Source organism: Eublepharis macularius, chromosome 7, assembly GCF_028583425.1.
Source record: "Eublepharis macularius isolate TG4126 chromosome 7, MPM_Emac_v1.0, whole genome shotgun sequence".
Taxonomy (NCBI): domain Eukaryota; kingdom Metazoa; phylum Chordata; class Lepidosauria; order Squamata; family Eublepharidae; genus Eublepharis; species Eublepharis macularius.
In genome coordinates this window covers 89,963,813-89,983,942 of record NC_072796.1, presented here as the reverse complement: position 1 = coordinate 89,983,942, position 20,130 = coordinate 89,963,813, and the positions used below count along the sequence as shown (strand labels likewise).

Sequence of the window (20,130 nt, the reverse complement as noted above, 5' to 3'; positions counted from 1 at the left end):
TTCCCCCAAACAGTCCTCAAAATACTGGACTGTCCAGGTGAAAACCAAACACCTGGCAACCCTACTTCTAAGATGTGTTGTAAAAGTGTCACCTGTTTTGTGAAGTAATCAAATGCAGTAGCCATGCAACCACCAATAACATTACTGCTTTTGAATTCTTGATCTAATTAATTGCACCAGTATAAACTGACAGCAGAGCAGTATTTTAAGGACTGCTTTGGCAAGAATTTGTCTGTCATTCTGAAAGAAAAAATATTTCAAACTGGTTTGTTTCAATTTCTATACCAAATGTACAGTTTTTCATAGCAGATGTGCCTGGAGATTTATTGCAACTGATTTTCAGACTATAGAGCTCCTCTGGAGAAAATGGCTGCTTTGGGGGGCGGACTATGGCATTTCATGTGGCTCAGGTTCCTCCCCAAACCCCACAGGCTCCACTCCTAAATCTGCAGGAATTTCTCAACCCACCATTAGTAGCAACCCTGTTTCTGGTGCTGTTATATCTATGCCTAAAGATTAAAGCTTAGATCTCCTCTGTGAGACACAGCAGCTTTAGCCAACTTCTGTTGATGTGGCAGCTATGGCACTTCCTTGAAAAGCAAGATTAGATACAGTTATCTATGTGTGACCACATCCAGGTTAGATTTCCATGATGCTTTGTTTGTGGGGCTGCCTTGAAGACTGTTTAGAAAGTTCTGGTAGTTCAGAATATGAAAATGAGATGATCAACTGTCATATTTTATTTTATTTTTATTTGCTTCATTTATAACCCACCTTTCTTCCTATTGGGGATCCAAAACAGCTTCCATCATTCTCCTCTCTTCCATTTTAACTTCATGACAGCCCTGTAAGGTAGGTTAGGATGAGAATATGTGTCTGGTCCAAAGTCACCCAGTAAGTTTCTGTGGCATAGTCGGGATTTGAACTTAGGTCTCCCAGATCCAACAGGTTAACCACAAAACCACACTGCTTGTCCCACTGATATAGGCTTTGTGTGTGTGTGTGCATGTGCGCATGCGCACATACACACATGCCATCAAGTTGCAACTGACTTATGACAACCACAGCAAGGGCTTCAAGGCAAGTGAGGAGCAGAGCTGGTTTGCCATTATTTTCCTCTAAAGAACAACCCCAGGCTTCTTTGGTGGTCTCCCATCCTAGTACAGACCCTGCTTATGATCCAAGACCTGATAAGATCATGTTATACCATAATGTTCCACCACTGAATACAAGCTATAAATAACACATTTTGCCAGTCTGAATGTAACTACACTGGCTACTGGTCTATTTCCAGGCAGAATTTGAGGTACTGGTTCTTATTTTGACAGCCCTAAGCAGTCTGGAACCAGTTTTTTGGAAGGACTACTCCCATATAAACGTAATCTTCTAAAGAGACCCTACATAAAACCCTTTTGAGGTAAGGTGTATTGTGACCAGATAGGATTTTTCCCCAGGTGATGTCTCAACTATGTAATGACCTGTCCACATAATTAGCATGACACTGGGCTTATTAAGCTTTAGGCATTAGAAAAAATTATATGCCCAGGTGTTTTGTTATGGCTTTTTTTTTTTTGGCTGGCTGGCTGGCTGGCAAGGAACATCCTGTATTTATACCTTGTTAATTAGACATGCTGTCTGTAGTCTAGTGTTTTTTTAGTAGAAATTAATATATTATTACATGCTATTTTAGTTATTGTTTATTGTTTAACTTTTCCCCATTCATATGGGCTTTCTGAGCTTTGCTATATATATTGCTATATATATATTGGTGCCTTGAACAATTTTTATTTGAGAGCATGAAATACAAATTTGTTCAATACTAAATTCCTGGAAAGTGTAGGTAGGAATAGGGTTTCCAACTCTAGGTTGGGAAATTCCTGGAGATTTGGAGGTAAAGCCTGGGGCAGGGTTTGAGAAGAGGAGGAACCTCAGCACAGTATAATGTCATAAAGTTCACCCTCTGATTTAGCCATTTGCTCCAGGGAAAATGGTTTCTGTAATCTGGAGATCAGTTGTAATTCCAGGAGATCTCTAGGCCCCACATGGAGGCTGGTGTGACAGACTCAGCTTCAAATGCTGGGATTGCCGGGCAGTAAAGAGGGAAGGATGATTGACATATTACCCCTCCCCTCCCTTCTTCTGTGGCTAGCCTGAAATAGCAGTTAGTGATAGACTGTTGAGGTGATGGTGCTACCAGAGGGAGGGGTGGACAGTTGAAGTAAACTGAAGAGTGAGGGGAGCAGGAGCCTGGCTTCTGACCAGAGAGGGTCAGCCAGACAGTCCTCAGGAAGATGTACCCTTACAAGAGAAATCATAATGTTTATGAAGCACTTTTAGTCCTTGGACTAAAGTGGGAAAGACAGCCCTAACTTCTGTATAGACTCAAGAGAGCTGGGAATTATAGTGGGCCAAGGAAGTGGGTAGAAAGGAATCTCCCCTTTGGCACCAGGAACAGTGTTATAGCTGGGGCATAACTATAATTCCTGCCAAGTATCTTAAAAGGGTTTTGACTCAGTGGAGTACCCTGAGGTATGCAGAAAAGGGGGAGCCGTGCTGTGTAGGGGTTAAACTTGGAGCACCTAACTTGTGAAGGACTGCCAACGTCAGAAAAAACTCACTTTAATATCTTTAAGTCTGATAACACCAACATCTCTCATACAAGACAGCAACTTAAGAACCACACCAAGTGTTTTGTGCCTCACACCAGTGAAGTATTCAGTTCAAAAACCTTTTAAGTTACTTCAGTTTTAAACACCTGCCTACATGTTTTCTTATTTTACCTACTTGTAAATAAACCTTTTGTTTCATTTTGAATCTCCCTAAGCCTCGTGTGCCAGATACTTTCTAAGGGAAGTGCAGACCCCTGATCTTTCCCCTACTTAGACTTGGCTGGGTAACTATACCACTTATATGGTTCCTAAGGGTGGGACAAGAAAGAAGGTTGAAGCTAAACCTCAACCACGCTACTAAAGACTTCCCAGCCCAGTATTCAGCTTCATATGCTTGGTGAGGAGAATTGTTATCTCAGAGTAGAGGATGGTCATCCCAAGCCTGAGTTAGATGAGGGTTTGCAACAGCTGGCATCCCTAAGAAGGAAGTACCAAAGTATGGGCCAGAGTAGACATTAAAGCAGTTACAGGTCATACCTGCAGCTACCAGTGCCATTTGAGAAACAAATTCAGCCATTTAAAAAAACCACAAGGGCTCAATCATGCCCCCCATGGCTGTTTCAACATTTGAAAGGGCATGGGGAGAACAGGACCCCCCGTTTCTCTTATGCCATGGGTAGCATTTTTAATTGGTTGAGTATGTTTATAATTGGTATTGATGGCAATGGGTAGGATCTGTGGCTGCCTTAACATCTAGTTTGGCCCTAAACTAGTTATGTTGAATATTGTTCTACTTTCAATTTTCTGTTATGTCATACTTTCCAAAACCCACACAGTTATCTAACTAAAGTTTGCATTTGAGCTACTCTTTTTCTTAAAAAATTAGTATTTTATTTAGAAGGACATAGGGTTGCTCTATGCCCACTGAGGGCAGGAGATTTACTGCCCTCTTGGGCATTGCCCACTGGCACTCTATTGGTCAGCAGGGGAAAATATTTTAAAATGTGATTGCCAACGGCTGCCCTCTCATGTCCCCACCTCTCCTGCTGGACATGAGATATTCATGTACAGTCTGTTTGTGTCCTGGAGGAATAAAATTCTTCCTGCAATGTTTTTTCGCGTCTTATCTTAGCAAAGTTTGGATTCATTGTTTGCGTTTTAATCAGGAGTCCTGTTAAGGCTGAAAGCGATGACCGTAACACAATGGTTAAAATTTGTTGAGCATCCAACTTTAGAGCTCTTCACATTCATTTATGGTGATTTCAGTAAACGAGCTGCATAATCATGTAATAAGTCTATTAATAGCTCACTGTTTTCTCCATATGAAATATTACAGTAGCTCCTCAGGTGCTTCAAGGTATATTAGAACTGGCCTCAGCACTACAGACCCAAGAATTTGCTAAAGAATTCCATAGGCATTGTCCGAAACCATATTGGTTTAGAGATGTTTAGAGTCACATCTAATGATGCAATTGCAGCTCAAAAAAATCCAGAAGCAGAGAGAGAACAGCACAATAAGAGAAGGGATATTGATGATGAAATCGTCATGAAGGGATATTGATGATGAAATCGTAAAGAGCCAGTTTGGTGTAGTGGTTAAGAGCACGAGATTCTAATCTGGAGAGCCGAGTTTGATTCCCCACTTCTCCACGAAGCCAGCTGGGTGACCTTGGGCGAGTCACAGTTCTCTGGAGCTCTCTCAGCCCCACCCACCTCACAGAGTGCTTTGTTGTGGAGTAATAATAACACTTTGTAAACCGCTCTGAGTGGGCATTAAGTTGTCCTGAAGGGCGGTATATAAATCGAATGTTATGTTATGTTATTATGGTTCCTTAGCACTGAACTCATACACAATATTTTCTTTAAGTGGTGCACTGCTGTTTTAAGTTTAACACTTGTAAACTACTGAAGTGACAATGTAGTTTCCGCTGTGGTGTATTGATGAGCCACTGTCACTGTTTGCATCTGCATATCAGAAGGAGATGTTTGCATCTACCCCACCCCCCCCCTCTATATCTGACCAGTTTCTCTTTTTGCCCTCCATGCATCTGACGAAGAGAACTGTGATTCTCGAAAGCTTATGCTACAATAAAATTGGTTAGTCTTAAAGGTGCTACTGGACTCTTTTTGATTTTGTCACATTCCTATTTCCCTTTTTAGATGCAAGAGTTGCGGAATACAGAAGGAGCTCAATATAGTTCCCATCCCCAGATGGCAGCTATGAGACCAAGAGTTCAGCCTGGAGATATTAGGCAGCAGGGAATGATGCAGCATGGTCAGCTGACTACCATTAACCAATCACAACTAAGTGCTCAGCTTGGCTTGAATATGGGTGGAAACAATGTTCCCCACAATTCTCCATCACCTCCTGGAAGCAAGTCTGCAACCCCATCGCCATCCAGTTCAGTTCATGAAGATGAAGGTGATGATACTTCTAAGGTATGCATGAAACTCTGTAGGGTTTTTTATGCTTGCTATTTGCCAGACAAAGGAAGTGATTCTGTGGATAAGTAAAACAGGTCATCTCATTTACAAATCCCTGCCATGAAAAAGACATATTGTAAAAGGTACAGAGTGCAACTAATGAGTCCCTATGTGTGTGTAAACAGACTGATCATAATTCATGTGTTAGAAGTTTCACCTCCACTCTCCAGTCTGCACTACACTGTATTCAAATATGATTAGGCACAGAAGACACAGATCAAGAAAGATAACTGCATGTATCTCTTCAAACTATATTCATTGTAGTTTGTCTCACCATATTTTTTTAAATACTACTAATTCTAAACATGTATATATGTTCCATCAGTGCAGAAAAATAATGTGGTGTAATCTGTCTTGTATAATAGCACTTCAGAATACTGATGAGGAACTGCATGCTTTACTATTCCTTTATATTAAAATATTCCCTGCATGTAGAAGACTAGCATGTCAATGAAGTGGGTTTTAGATTTGCATTCTCTTAATATAATACATTTTATGAGTTTTTTACATGGCAAAGCAAATAAAATGAAGTTCCCGTCTTGCATTCCCAAAGTAGCTGAATCAAAAAAAGAAATGTTCTGTATGCTTTTTTTCTTTCCTTTTTAAATTTTCTTTCACTGAGCAATAATGTTCATTATATATGTATATATATATATATATATGTATAGAACACAGATCAAGGGGTCTGTGCCCTTTGGAGTTATCTATACTTGCTACAGGAGATTGTGGGAAGAGGTCAAGAAGTGATAAGTAGAAATGAGATCAAGGACTAACAGTTAAGAATGGGGATGGGAATATCAAAAGGCAGAATAGAGACTGATAAAAGGCAGAATAGACACTGGTGGTTTAGGAAAGATATTTTTAAAAGGCTAGCTCTGAATAAGAAATTTAAAGACAGAGGGCTTGTTGGACAGGGTGTCTCATAGTAGAGATGGCACAAGAGACATGGAACTGATGGGGCGGGAGTTTGAGAGGAATATGAGGAAGTAGATATGAGGAAGGAACTTCATCAAGTGATCAACAGATGTTTTTAAATGAAGCTAGAAATGTTTTTAAATGAAGCTAGAAATTTCAGTTGTCTTCTGATGCAGACAACTGGCAGTTTGAACAGGATATAGCCGAATGACAAAGCTATGCATAGCGTTAAGATATAATAGCAATTTAGGTACACTGCCACTCACTTTATAAAGGTTTAAAAGCGCATTCACAATACCCTCCTTTACACAGAGGTCAAATGTACCAGTTCAGAAAATTGTCACCCACTGCAGGAACAGAACAGTAATGTATTGTTTTATTAACTTTCTTTTATTAAAAAGATCACAACATGCAGCACCTACATCATTCTCAAATGAAAAAATAAAACAAACTGAGAGGCAGAGATAATTTCAGCTTTTGTGCAGAGCATGATAGGAATCCTTTATAATCTTGCGTGGGCCCAATGCGGATTCTTTGGCTGCAGGAGAGGTGCTGTCCTGAACCACTATCTCCAGGATATTCTTCCCTCATTGGGAGCTGTTTGAAGACACCCCATTGGGGTGGACCTTGCATATGGCATATTAGAGCGTAGGAAGAGCCGACCGTTCCAGCAGTATTTGTTCCTGGGGAAGGAATCCTCAAAGGAGAGGAGACTCTGGATGAGGACTTGGAGGTGGAGGAGCTACTAGGAGCAAACTCCAGGGACACAGTACAAGAATTACACACAGAGATGGGGGAGTTGAGAGGAGACATGTACACCTTTATGTGGAATGTACAAGCCCTCCAACTCATCCCGAAGGAGGGCCGAGGCAGCAGACCGGTCGAGTAAGTTCTCAAGAGCAGAGGCAACCCATCTCTCCAGATGGGCAAGGAAGCCCGGTACCGCCAGATGAGCGAGGAACCCCAGTACTTCCAGGGGCCCAGGGAGTCCCAGTGTTGCAGGATGGGCAAGGAGCCCCAGTACTGCCAGACGGGCAAGGAGCCCCAGTACTTCCCGATGGCTGAGGAGAGCCCACAATTCCAATTGGGCCATGAGGCCTAGGGTCAATGCAGCTACTACCACCACCTATTGCGCCTAGTGGAGTACTGCCAGGAGGAATTCTGCAGCCATTGCTGCCGCCTATTATCCGTGGTGGAGGGCTGCCGGCAAGAGTCATGGTACAGCCGCTGAGAGGGATTCCACAGCCGTTGCTGTTGCCTGTTGTCCCCTGTGGAGGGCTGCCAGGAGGGGTCCGGGTACAGTCGCCGGTACAGCTGCTGGGAGGGCTCCAGTTATAGTCACTTAGAAGGATGCTGGGACCACCTCTCCAACAGCCACTGGGGCTACACAAGGGGAAGCTGTATTCTGTGAGCCCAGCAGAACACGAGGAGCTCCACAAATTCATTGACAAAAATCTGGTGAGGGGTTTCATCAGGCCTGCGAACTCCCCTAATGCAGCCCCAATGTTGTTCCAGAAGAAAAAAGATGGGGGCTTAAGACTGTGTACTGATTACGGAGGGATCAATGCTGTTTCCATGTCTAATGTTTACCCACTCCCCCTCATCAGGGACTTGTTGAGGATTGTTGCCAAGGGGAAAACCTTTACTAAGTTGGACTTAAGGGATGCTTACTTCAGAGTCCACACCAAGGAGGGAGATGAGTGGGAAACCGCCTTCAATACCCCCCTTGGCCAACTTTATTTATTTATTTATTTGTTTATTTATTTATTTATTTAATCGCATTTCTAGACCACCCTCCACGTCAGACGGGCTCAGGGCGGTTTAACAACAGCTTAAAACAATAAAAACATTATAAAACATTAAAACATCATATCAAACAATTAAAATTGTCGGGTATAAAATGTTAAAATACAGCATTGTCCTGCATGGGTGGTGGAAGGTCTTCAGTGGCATGGCCGGCGAGAGGACAGCCTAGCCCCCACCAAATGCCCAGTGGAACATCTCCATCTTGCAGGCCTGGCAGAAAGATAACAAATCCTGACGGGCCCTAGTTTCCTCAGACAGAGAGTTCCACCAGGTCGGAGCAAGAACTGAGAAGGCCCTGGCTCTGGTAGAGGCCAGGCGGACCTCCCTGGGGCCAGGGACCATCAGCAAGTTCTTAGTGGCTGATCGAAGTGACCTCCGGGGAACATATGGGGAGAGGCGGTCCCGAAGGTATGCTGGGCCCAGTCCGCATAGGGCTTTATAGGTCAACATCAAAACCTTGAACCGGACCCGGTACTCAACCAGTAACCAGTGCAGCTGACGGAGGATAGGTGTTATATGAGCCATGATTGGTGCTCTGGCAACCACCCGTGCAGCTGCATTCTGAACCAGCTGCAGTTTCCAGATCAAGCCCAAGGGAAGCCCTGTGTAGTAGAGTGAGTTGCAGTAGTCTAATCTGGAGGTGACTGTTGCCTGGTTCACTGTTGTAAGGTCATGGGTCGATAGGTAGGGGACAAGTTGTCGAGCCTGTCTTAGATAGAAGAAAGAGGATCTAACAACCGCTGCGACCTGTGCCTCCATAGACAAGGAAGCATCCAGGACCACCCCCAGGCTCCTCACTCTCGACACCAGCGTAAGTGGCGCTCCATCGAGAGCAGGGAGCCAGAGTCCCGCACCCATGGTCCCTAGACCCACATGCAGGACCTCCATCTTTAAGGGATTCAATCTCAGCCGACTCTGCTTCAACCATCCAGTCACAGCTCCGAAGGCACATTCCAGGACATCTGGGGCAGAGCCAGGCCGGCCGTCCATCATCAGATACAGTTGGGTGTCATCTGCGTATTGATGGCACCCAAGTCCGAAACTCCGTACCAGCTGGGCGAGGGGGCGCATATATACGTTAAATAGCAGGGAGGAGAGTATTGCCCCTTGAGGGACACCGCACACCAACGGGTGGTGAGATGACGACTTCTCCCCTAGTGCCACCCTCTGTCCCCGACCATGGAGAAAAGAGACAAACCATTGCAGAGCTGTCCCTTGAATCCCCACATCAGCAAGGCGGTGGACCAACAGGTCATGATCGACTGTGTCGAATGCTGCTGATAGATCTAACAATATCAGCAGCGCCAACCTGCCTTGATCCATTTGTCTACGGAGATCGTCCATCAGGGCGACCAGCAATGTCTCTGTCCCATGTCCTGGACGGAAGCCCGACTGGAAAGGATCTAGGGATGAGGAATCATTCAGGAAGACCTGCAACTGCTCTACCACCCCCCACTCAATCACCTTACCCAGGAACGGGAGGTTCGAAACTGGGCAGTAACTGACTGGGTCGGTAGGGTCCAAAGATGGTTTTTTCAGGAGAGGCCTAACCACAGCTTCCTTCAACGCTTCCGGGAAGATCCCGGAGCTCAGAGACGTGTTGACAATGGCCTCCAGGGCATCCCGTAGCCCATCTACGCTGGCCTTCACCAGCCACGAAGGGCACGGGTCCAAGGAGCATGTGGTAGGCCTAACTGCTCACAGGATCCTGTCAATCTCATCCCCAGAGAGTGGACAGAAATGGTCTAATATCATCCCAGAAGGCGGCCAAGGGGCCTCCAGTTCGCACACTGTATCAACTGTGGCTGGGAGATCACGGCGGAGAGACAAGATTTTATCAGCAAAAAAGCTCCCAAAAGCCTCACAGCTAATATCCAAATTTGAATTTTGATGGTCCCTTCCTGATAAGGAGACCAAAGACCGAACCACATTGAACAGTTTTGCTGGGCGTGAGCTAGCTGATGCAATGGAGGCTGCATAGAACTCTTTCTTTGTAGCCTTCGCTGCCATCTCATAGGCCTTCATAAATGTCCTATAAGATGCTCTTGCCTCTTCGTCACGAGTTCGCCGCCACACTCGCTCTAGCCGTCTCAGCTCCTGCTTCTTCCGACGTAGCTCCTCTGTATACCAGGGAGCTAGTTTGGTACGGGGGCAGAGAGGGCGACGGGGGGCGATTTCATCGATGGCTTCGGAAAGACGGACTTGCCAGTCTTCCACCAGCTCATCCAATGAGCCGCCAGGGAGCATCGGATCCCGCAGAGCATTCTGGAAACCAATTGGATCCATAAGTCTCTGTGGGCGAGCATAAATAAGCTCACCATCCTTGCAGGGGGGGTGTGGGATATCCAGCCAAGCCTTCAGGACCATGTGGTCTGACCATGGCACCAACTCCTTGGTTTCTAGCACCACATCCATCCCCATCCCAAAGATCAAATCCAGCATGTGGCCTGCTTGATGTGTAGGGGCCGAAACAATCTGGGAAAGTCCAAGTGCAGCCATGGAGGACACCAGGTCCACAGCCTGACTAGAGGCATCATCGTCAGCATGGACGTTGAAGTCCCCCAATACCAATAGTTTTGAGTGCTCCAAGGCCCATCCAGCCGCCACCTCTAGCAGATGTGGCAGGGCATCTGCTGGTGCGCTGGGCGGCCGGTACACCACACAGATGGCCAAACTTTCCCCGGCACCCCACACTAGACACACACCGTCAGTGCTGGAGATCTCCAGGATGGGGAGCGGCCTGAAGGAGAAAGACTCTTGGACAAGAATCGCCACCCCTCCCCCACCGGTCTCCCATTCGGGACTGATGAAGGACTGAGAACCCAGGTGGACTAGTTCATTCAGGGCAACCATCTCACCCTCCCTCACCCAGGTCTCAGTCATGCATACCAGGTCCACATCATTTGCCGCAAAATAATCGTGTAATGTTCTGGTCTTATTATTTATGGACCTGGCATTACACAACATCAGTGTCGAAGGGGGGCTATATTTCCTAGCTCCACACTCAACATGCCTCGGGATGGGACGCAGGTTAGAAGGACATCGAGCCTCACCGTATCTCCGTGTCCTTCTCATCCTTCCCTGGGTCCCACCGCAATACCTCCCTCGTCCCCAGAGGACCGGGATCTCTGGCCCCATGCTGACCACTCTCCACGTCCATCACCCTGCTGCTCACACCACTTGTCCAAGCTACTAGCTCTCTTCAATTGCAATGCTAATCATAGTATACAGACATTAATCAGAGGGGAGTGCCCTATCAAAATTCAGACCAATGCTTCTCTGCCCATCAATTAATACTCTTATGTCTGGGTTCTGAACCACAGCCACATTTAATTCTATGGGTGGAACTACAATACCCCCCCAGCCAATATCCTTTCCCACCCAACAAGTTTTACATCAATTCAAATTCCCTACCCAATCATACCCACGACTATATTCTTTTTTCTTTTATAAATTTGCAATCTTAAATTAAGGCCGTTGTACAAGGAGTATGACCTATACTATATAAAGCAATCAGCAATTAGTTGCTGTGTGCCAGTGGCTTCCCAGCACTCAATAATTCTTCTTATAGATGGGTCTAAAACCTTAAACAGTTCAATAGCTCTGCAGCCCTCCCCCCCCCCCAGTTCTTCAACAAGTCTGATAATAAGGTGCTTTACACAGTCCCATTCAAGTCTGATAATAAAGTGATTTACACAGTTCCATTCACAGTTTCTCAACCCTCCCTCAATAACTCCTGCAGCTCTAACCCATTCTTATTTTCTCCCAGAGAGAATGCCACCAGTATCTTTGCGGCTTTTGGGGGTCTCCGCACATTCCAGAGACTCTCAGGAGTCTCCAGTAGTTCTTTTAGGGCTTCAGTGTCTCCAGCAACCTTCAGAGGCCTTGGCAGTCCCTGGATATTTCCTGGATGCCTTCGGCCCTCCTCAGCAGTCCTCGGGTACCTTCGATAACTCCAGGCCCTGCCCCCGCAGGCAGGCACCGTCAGCCACTCTGCAGGCCTCCCAATAGCAGGTAGAAGCTCTCTCTCCAGCCTCAGCGTCTTCTTTGAGGAGGTCCCCTGCAGCACAGTGTTTTCAACTCACCTCGCCTCACTAGATCAAATCAAAGGCGACCGGTGAGTCAAGCTTTACAGTCTTTCAACTGATGTTTATTCAACCTTCCAAGCTGTGCCGGGACTCTTCCTCTCACCGCTCACCTCCTGGTTCAGATGTTGTTTTCCATTGCAAATTAGTAGCTCTGTTGTCCATGCCGAGCTGGTGTGAGCTCAGGCTCTTGACAGTTCCAGCAGCTTAAGTTAGATGTTATTTAGATGTTACTTAGGTGTTAATTGCTGCATCCACAGCAGGAGCTGTATCATTAGGCTCCCATCCGCACCGCCATTTTTGAGTATTTAGTAATGATGTTTGGACTCCAGGGGGTGCTGAGGTTTCATGAACCTGATCAACAAGGTACTGCACAAGTTCTTGTACAAAGGGGTGGTAATTTATCTTGATGACATTTTGATCTACACGGATGACTATAAAGAGCATGTGAAACTGGTCAGAGAAGTGTTGAGCATTCTTTAGGCAAATAAACTGTACACTAAATTGTCCTAGTGGGAGTTCCATAAGGAGGAGCTGGACTTTCTAGGATATTGGGTCTCCCCAAAGGGCTTGAGAATGGACCCAGCCAAGGTGCAGGATGTGTTGGGGTGGAAGCCCCTAAAGCCAGGCAGCAGCTCCAATAGTTTCTGGGCTTCGCGAACTTTTACAGACCATTCATAAAAAATTTCACCCAGACTGCCTTGCCGTTGACTGATCTACTAGATAGATAGATAAATTTATTGTATATGACCATTGGCCTTTACAAAGCAAAACATATATACAAATTACAACCATAAGATTTAAAAGAATTCTAAAATACCAGACAACATTAAAATTATTCAGAATACAAGGAAGCAAAACACAAGACCTGGAGTTACTGTTCAGACTGATGAGATGCTGTCTTAGAAACCGCACTTGCTCTTATCTTTCTAGTGGCCAAGGCAAAAAGAGCCACTTTATAGGAAACGGCAGCATCTATGTATACTAGCATATATACTAGTATATATACTATGTTTACTAGCAAATTAGCATGTATACTAATTTGTCGGAGTCAGACTCCGATTGATGTACTAAAAAATAAGGGGAAGGGGCTGGATGGAATAAAGCCAAGTGCTAAATTGGCCTGATCTAATGGGTATCAGCAGGCATTTGAAAAGTTAAAATTACTCTTTACCTCTGAACCCATCCTGTGCCATCTGGATGAGAACAGAAAGTGCATTGTGCAACTGGATGAAAGCAACACTGCAATGGGGTGAGTGATGCTGCAGGAGGGGGAAGACGCGTGGTTACACCCCTGTGCTTATGTCTCCCGTAAATTTTCCAACACTGAGAGGCATTGGTCGGTATGGGACAAGGAAGCCGCTGCCGTTAAATTAGCTCTGTCAACTAGGCATCATTGGCTGGAGGGGGCAAAGGTACCATTTGAGGTGTGGACAGACCACAAGAATTTGGAAGCCCTTTGCTCGCCCCAACAACTGGGAGCAAAGCAGCTTAGGTGGGGGAAGTTCTTCTCAAAGTTTCAATTTATGCTCAAACACCTCCCTGGGACCTCAGATTTCCTGGCAGACACCTTATCCTGCCTCCTGCAACATGAAAGTCAACGGGAGGAGGTTATAGACACTATGTTCACACCAACACAGCTGGGAGGAGCTGTAGTGACACACCAGCAAGCACGTAAACTTTTGGCAACCCTGCCTGACTCCTGGTTAGAAAAAATCAAGGAAGAACTAGGAAAAGGAGGAGAGGCAGGCTCCCAAGATCCTCTGATGGAAAAGAAGGATAGATGCTGGTATAGAAATGGCAGACTATACATACAAGAAAGCCTGCATGGGGAAGTTCTAAAAAAATGTCATGATGACAAGATGGCTGGTCGTTTTGGGTTCATCAAGATTTTAAAGTTGTTCCAGAGACAATTTTGGTGGCCTGGAATGTGGAAGGACATTTCCCAATACGTGATATCATGCCCAATCTGTTTAATGGGGAAGAACAGGGGAAGCCTCCAGGAGTATTGCAACCTATTGAAACCCCTTCCAGTCCCTGGTCTACGATTTCTCTGGTCTTTATTTACAGACCTTCACCCCCAGTAGAGGAAAAATTGTGATCTTGGTGGTGGTGGATTTGTTCTCAAAACAAGCCTACTTTGTACCATGTTCTAAGCTGCCTACAGCGAAAAAGCTGGCTACCTTGTTTATGCAAAATATAGCGTGCTTGGACTCATTCCCTGACAAGGCGATCTCAGACAGAGGAAGTCAATTCATAGCCAAGTTCTGGTGGGAGCTTCTAAAAGTAACTGGGATTGAGCAAGGACTTAGCTCCTCCCACCACCCAGAGACAGATGGACAATCAGAACGAATTAATCAGATCCTAGAGCAGTTTTTGAGGTGATACATTAACCATCAACAGGATGCAGAGTATTGTTACAACAACAGTATTCACAGCTCGATTGGAACATCCCCCTTTCAGATAACCCAAGGCAAGCTGATGCCTATGTTAGAGACTGACTCCCAGGGAAGGGAAGGAGATTTGAGAGAGTGGTGGACTAAAATAACTAATCAGTGGAAGCTGGTGAAACAAACCCTAGAAAAAGCTAAGCAGGACTATAAGAATCAAGCGGACAAGAAACGCTCCGTCCCCGGACGTTGAAACTGGGCGGTGCAGTGTATGTGTCAACTAAGAACTTTAGGGGAGAACAACCAAGCAAGAAGCTAGGTTGGGAATACTTAGGACCATTCAAGGTATCCAGATTAATGATCTAACCATGGAGCTAGACCTGCCCAAGAATTTGAAACATGTGCATCCATTTCAGCCTTTTGAAGAAAGACTCTGGGCTAGACAAGTGTTATCCAGAATCAGTGGCTCCACCATCTATCATGGTTGGGGGCCAACCACACCATGAAGTTGAACAGATATTGGACTCGAGACACACATTTTTTATCTAATACAATGGAAACATTTTGACAAGAGTCAAGCGGAATGGGTCAGATCTACTGATTTTAATGTTGATAGGTTGGTGAAGGCATTCCACAAGAAATACCTGGACAAGTCGGATGTAGATTGACTTGGGGAGAGGGACAGGATGTCAAGGTTGTGGCCCCTGCCATACTATGGGAGGTTTAGGATTCACTGTCAGGCTGCAGATCTGACCCTCTGTGACATACTTTGGAAGTGCTGGAGAAGCAGCTCGAGAAGCAGTGAGACACTAAGAAAGGAATGTGGTTATCAGTTGCCAAGGAGACATGGCCAGATGGCCCGAGAACTAAACTGAACTAGCCATAACAATTCTACTTTCTTTCTCTTCACTTTCCATTTCTACATAGATGGGAACCTGGCTAAAAAGGGAAGGGGGTTTAGAGTAGAGTAGGTTGTGCTTGAAGGATTTATTATGCCTAGTAGGGGGGAGGGAATTATTCCTGACAAGAAATGCCTGTGGTGCTTTACTGTTAGAATCTCAATAAAGCTTTAACTCATGTACCTATGGATCCATGCAGTGAAGTTACTGAGAGCTAAGCTGGCAGTCCCTGACTGCCAGGGACTGTCAGCCCAAGAAAACCATGGGTCTACATTTTTGCGTCTAAGGACCAAACAGACCTTCCCCAGTCATGAGGAATAAAATCAGGATCTGATTGTAACAGCAAAAGGCGGTACAGTACCACCACTCTATGTGGAGCTCTGTTTCCTGAATAATTTTCTCATTGGCCAGTCAAAAATGCCTGAAGTGACTTGAGCTACACAAAAATCACTTGCTAGAGGGGAGGCAACTGGAGAGTGTTCAGCAATTTTTGCCCATCTGTCTAAGGATGGAATTCAGCTGTGGGTTGGGAACTTTTGATATTATGTCAATGCTTTCATTCTTGAAGTTGAAAAATAATCAGGTATTTAAGAAAATAAGTCCTAGAGCAGTCTGAATAAATCCTGGTTAAAAAGAGTATTATTCACAAAACACACATTTCATAGAAATCTTTTTTTTCTTGCACATTTTATACCTTTCAGCATTTTTCAATATGCATTTTACATGGGGAAATAATTTGCATATGAAATGTATCAACATAAACCAATTCAGTACTTTCTTTCCAGCCTGTATTAATTTTCAAAATGTTTGCATATTGGGCCAGATTCAGTACAGTGCTCAGTTCCCTCTGCTTTTCTTGGAAAGTTTCTTAGGAATGCTCAATTTTATAATGAAGCAGTAAATGAAATATCTTTCCCTATTTTATCTTTCTGTGTGACACTGATTGCATATTCTGTGATAATCGTAATTTCTTTTACAGCTTTGCAGATCTGATTCATCGACTCACATATTTCATGTGAAATCTTTCCAATTAGAAAGTAACCACACTGCCACTTGTAAATATACTTCCAGTAAAAAGGTTCACCCAATAGTGATGTCCATGCATACCGAGGCCAACCAGTTTAGTTTCTAAATACCTGCTTCCCTTGATGTTTAAAAAGAGCCGCCGCCACTACCCCGCTTCCCAATAATGTGGCAGAACTTACAAGAAAATGGTAATACTAAGACTCTGATGACTGTTAAATAATCATCCACTGAGAATGCTTTTCTCTGGGGATTTATATCTATGGGCAGAATGGTCCAGGGGGTGTTTTAACTGATCTTAAAGGTTACATGACAACAAAGAAGAATGCAGAATGCAGTTTTTATAATATATGTGTGCCAAGCTGTGTAAGAGTTCATACATCAGAACCAGCATATTGAATCATGGCCAGAGCTATTGCTTGGGAACTGCAGAGTAATGAGTTGGAGTCTAAATCTAAAGCAGGGGTGGGGAACGTCTGGCCTGTGGGCCGTATATGGCCTGCGAAGACATTTGGACTGGTCAGCAGAGAGCGGTGGAGCTGCAGGCAAACCCCCCTGATCCCACCCTTCCCCCCACTCCCACTTACCCACTTTGCAGGGGGTGCACTCCCTGGGGCACCCTCTCCCCAGGGGGGCGTACTTCTGCACTGCGAGAGCAGGCAGCGGCAGTGAAAGCAGGCCGCTCTTGCTGCCTCTGCCACTTGCTGTTGCCAGCGCCACCCACTACCGCCGCCATGAGCAACCCGCAGTGCTGGCGAAAGTAGCCTGAGCCGCCACGGCAAGAGCAAGCGGCAGTGACAGTGGGGGGTGCTAGTGACAGAGCTACTGCCACTGCCACCACCTCCACAAGCGGGTCACGGCTGTAGCAGCAGGGAGAAAGGGGACACAAGTGCCCTTTCTCCCGCGCACACGATGTCACTCCCAGAAGTGACATCATCATGCTGTGTGATGATGCCATTTCCAGGAGCGACATCACACACGCAGGAGAAAGGGCCCTCCTTGCACAGGAGAAAATAAAGTTGGCCCTTGGCGAGAAAAAGGTTCCCCACCCCTGATCTAAAGGAAGAGTTGCAGAATTTTCAAAAGATGGAATTGGTGATAGATCCTCCTGAACACACATCAGGAGCCTTCTTCCAGCAGAAGCCTCTATCAGTGAGTGCCTCTTTTGGTAGACAAGTCATCCAGCAAGTTCAGTAATAGCTAATGTTTTTTCTGAAGATACTCACCTTGGAAAAAGGCTTGCCATCCACAGCTTCTACCTGCCGCCCCCTGGGCCCACTCACCTGGCCAGGGAGGAAGTCACAGGGGTGAGAAGTGCATGCACATGCTCCTGTGCTCACCTATCATGCTTGTGACAGGGGAATTGCTGTGCACGCTGAAAGCTGTGAAAACCGCCCCTTTGGAAGTGGTTTTTTTCTGAGCTCTGCTTCAGCACAGACAGCAACTCCTCCATTGTGCTCATTTTCTAGCGTGACAGGGGAATCCCGGTGTGTGCTAAAGCAGAGCTCAGTGAAAACTGCCTCCATAGGGACAGTTTTCACAGCTCTCTGCTTCATTACTCACGATGTATTCCTCTGTTGCACTGGAATATGATGTCATTTTCTGACACGATGGGAGAATACAGGAGCACACATTCAGTACATACATGCATGGGAAAGGGGTACCCCACTGTCCCCCACTCTGTGGCCCCCTCTACCCCCTGTTGGGCTCAGGGGCCCTGGCAACCCCATTTGGAAATGGTCTTGGAAATGCCATGTATGTGGAATTATTTTGCCTGTACTTTTTTTTCCTGAAGCTTAGTTTTATCATCTAAGTTCATGTCTTGAAACTGGAAACTTGTCTTTCCAAAGGATCAAAATATTGGTGGCCCTGCCTTCTGTTAGCTAGGTAGTTAACCTCTTCCTGCTTGCTTTTCTGCCTGTTATACAATCAACTTAACCTTAATGGTCCAACTTTCTAAGGCTTAATGGGAGATGTGGAAATCACTAGTTCCATTTATCTTACAGATTATTTAAAGTACATTTAGGTTTCTTTTGACCACTTCATTATTGCAGCCTTCTGGTAAGAACTAACTATTCATTTTGTGGGCCATTAAACCTGTATTTTGGTGTTGCTAAATAATAGTGATCCACCAGTATACCTACACAAATATGTTCCCATAACATGATAGATGACTATTTGTTTCATGGTCATTCGGATTTCATTTATGAAAAGGTTTCCTGGGGTTTAGAGAAAAGGGAGCCATGAGAGCACTGTAAACAGCAGTGTTAACTAACTGAAACATGATAGCTGAATAAGTGCTGCAGTGTATTTTGTTTATTTAGCAGAGAGAGACTTAACCATTTTTACTTTATATGGTAAGTTGTACTAGAATTTTATGTTGTTTGTTCAGTCTATTATGCAGATGGTGCTTGATTAAAATCTATTTTAAACTATAGTGATTACTACAAGATACTGTGAACAAAACAGCTCTCCTACCACCATTAAAGGCTTTGAAACAATTGCAGTTTATTTTAAATATGCTTATAGGCGTTCCTGAACTTCTCTGGGGACATTTAGATATCAACAATGTGCCTTATTTGATAGTCTTAAATCCTTTACTATATATCCTTGTGATCTATTATTTGTGCAACATGGTTAATACACACATTTTTAAAGTGAGAGACCATTGCTTTCTTGTGATAAATAAGTTAAATACATCACTATAATTAAGCAATAAGCTCTGACAGGAGGTGGATTACCATGAGCTAACTGCACCTCTAGGGATTTTTAAGCACAAGTCTATGCTTAGCAGAATAAGTATGAGGATTTTTTTAATTATTTCCCATCTGTCTCTGTTTTGGTGGTTAGTAGCAAAGTCTGTATAACTGCTAAATAGTTGTAAGAGTAAGGTGGAGACATCATCCTCATTATTTTCAAGGTTATTAGTAGTGGAATTCTTTGTAATTTCCATATTTCCTTAGGGAATAGTCTGTCTTATGTTCTGTGGATGAACAACTGAGATGCTGCAACTGATCATTTAAGTTACTTCTGAGCTTGTTGAGTTTCCAGATAACAGTTTCCCTCTTTAACCTTTGGGCACGTTGAAGTTACGCACAAGACTAAACACTGGATCATAACTGTTTCTCAGATATTTTAAAGTTCATCCACATGGTTAAAAAAATACAGACCTTCGGTTACTATAACTAAGAGAGGCATACCTTACCGTCTCTTGTGATGTCATCTGGCCCTACCCACAACAGGCCAGAGAGAAAAAAATTATATTTAAAAGAAGCCTTTGCCTTCAGCCTCTCCTTGTCCTTTCCTTCCATGTTATCAGAGAGAGACTAGGATATCCTTAGAATACCCCTATGTCTAACAGTCAGGGTGTAGTATGATAGATGGGCGGCACAATCCTGAGGGGAGTCCAAAAGCATCCTGAAAGCTGACTAGGAGTTAAGATGGCATATCTCAGACTTAAACCATTGTAACCACTCCCCCCTCCCCGATGGCGCAGTGGCCTGGCTTCACTCTGCTCAGGTCCCCTGCTGGCACCTGGGCACAGCAGCTGGTTGCAGGTATAACCAGGGTGTAACCCTTGCTGGGCTCAACCACTGGCACTGCTCTCTCATAAATGTCCTTAGAAAGCAGACAAGCGGTGCCACAGGTATGTGGGCATGCAGGTGATGGCAACGTGGTGGGCCTCATGATTGTGCTGTTAATGGACATTTTGTCTGATCCAGCAAAGGCAATTGTACTGGCCTCATTTTATTGCCTTGATCAGCCAAACACAATCAAGCAACAGTTTGATCTGATGTTAGCAGTAAACAAGCTTGTCCCAAATTCCAGATATTTCTCCTGACAAGAAGGGGCAGCATCAGGCTTAGAGCCAAAACACACGTTAAGAAATACCTAGGTTCAGCACGTGTTCTCTTACCTC

General features: G+C 44.9%; 1 protein-coding gene across 1 annotated transcript in view; it reads left to right on the top strand.

Annotated features, from left to right (window-relative positions):
- The window catches only part of TOX (thymocyte selection associated high mobility group box), a 360,299-nt gene that overhangs the window by 291,220 nt on the left and 48,949 nt on the right, over nt 1–20,130 (top strand). The window contains exon 4 of the mRNA XM_054984302.1: nt 4,770–5,048. Within this exon, the coding sequence (XP_054840277.1) occupies nt 4,770–5,048 (279 nt within the window). The remainder of the gene's footprint in view (nt 1–4,769; nt 5,049–20,130) is intronic.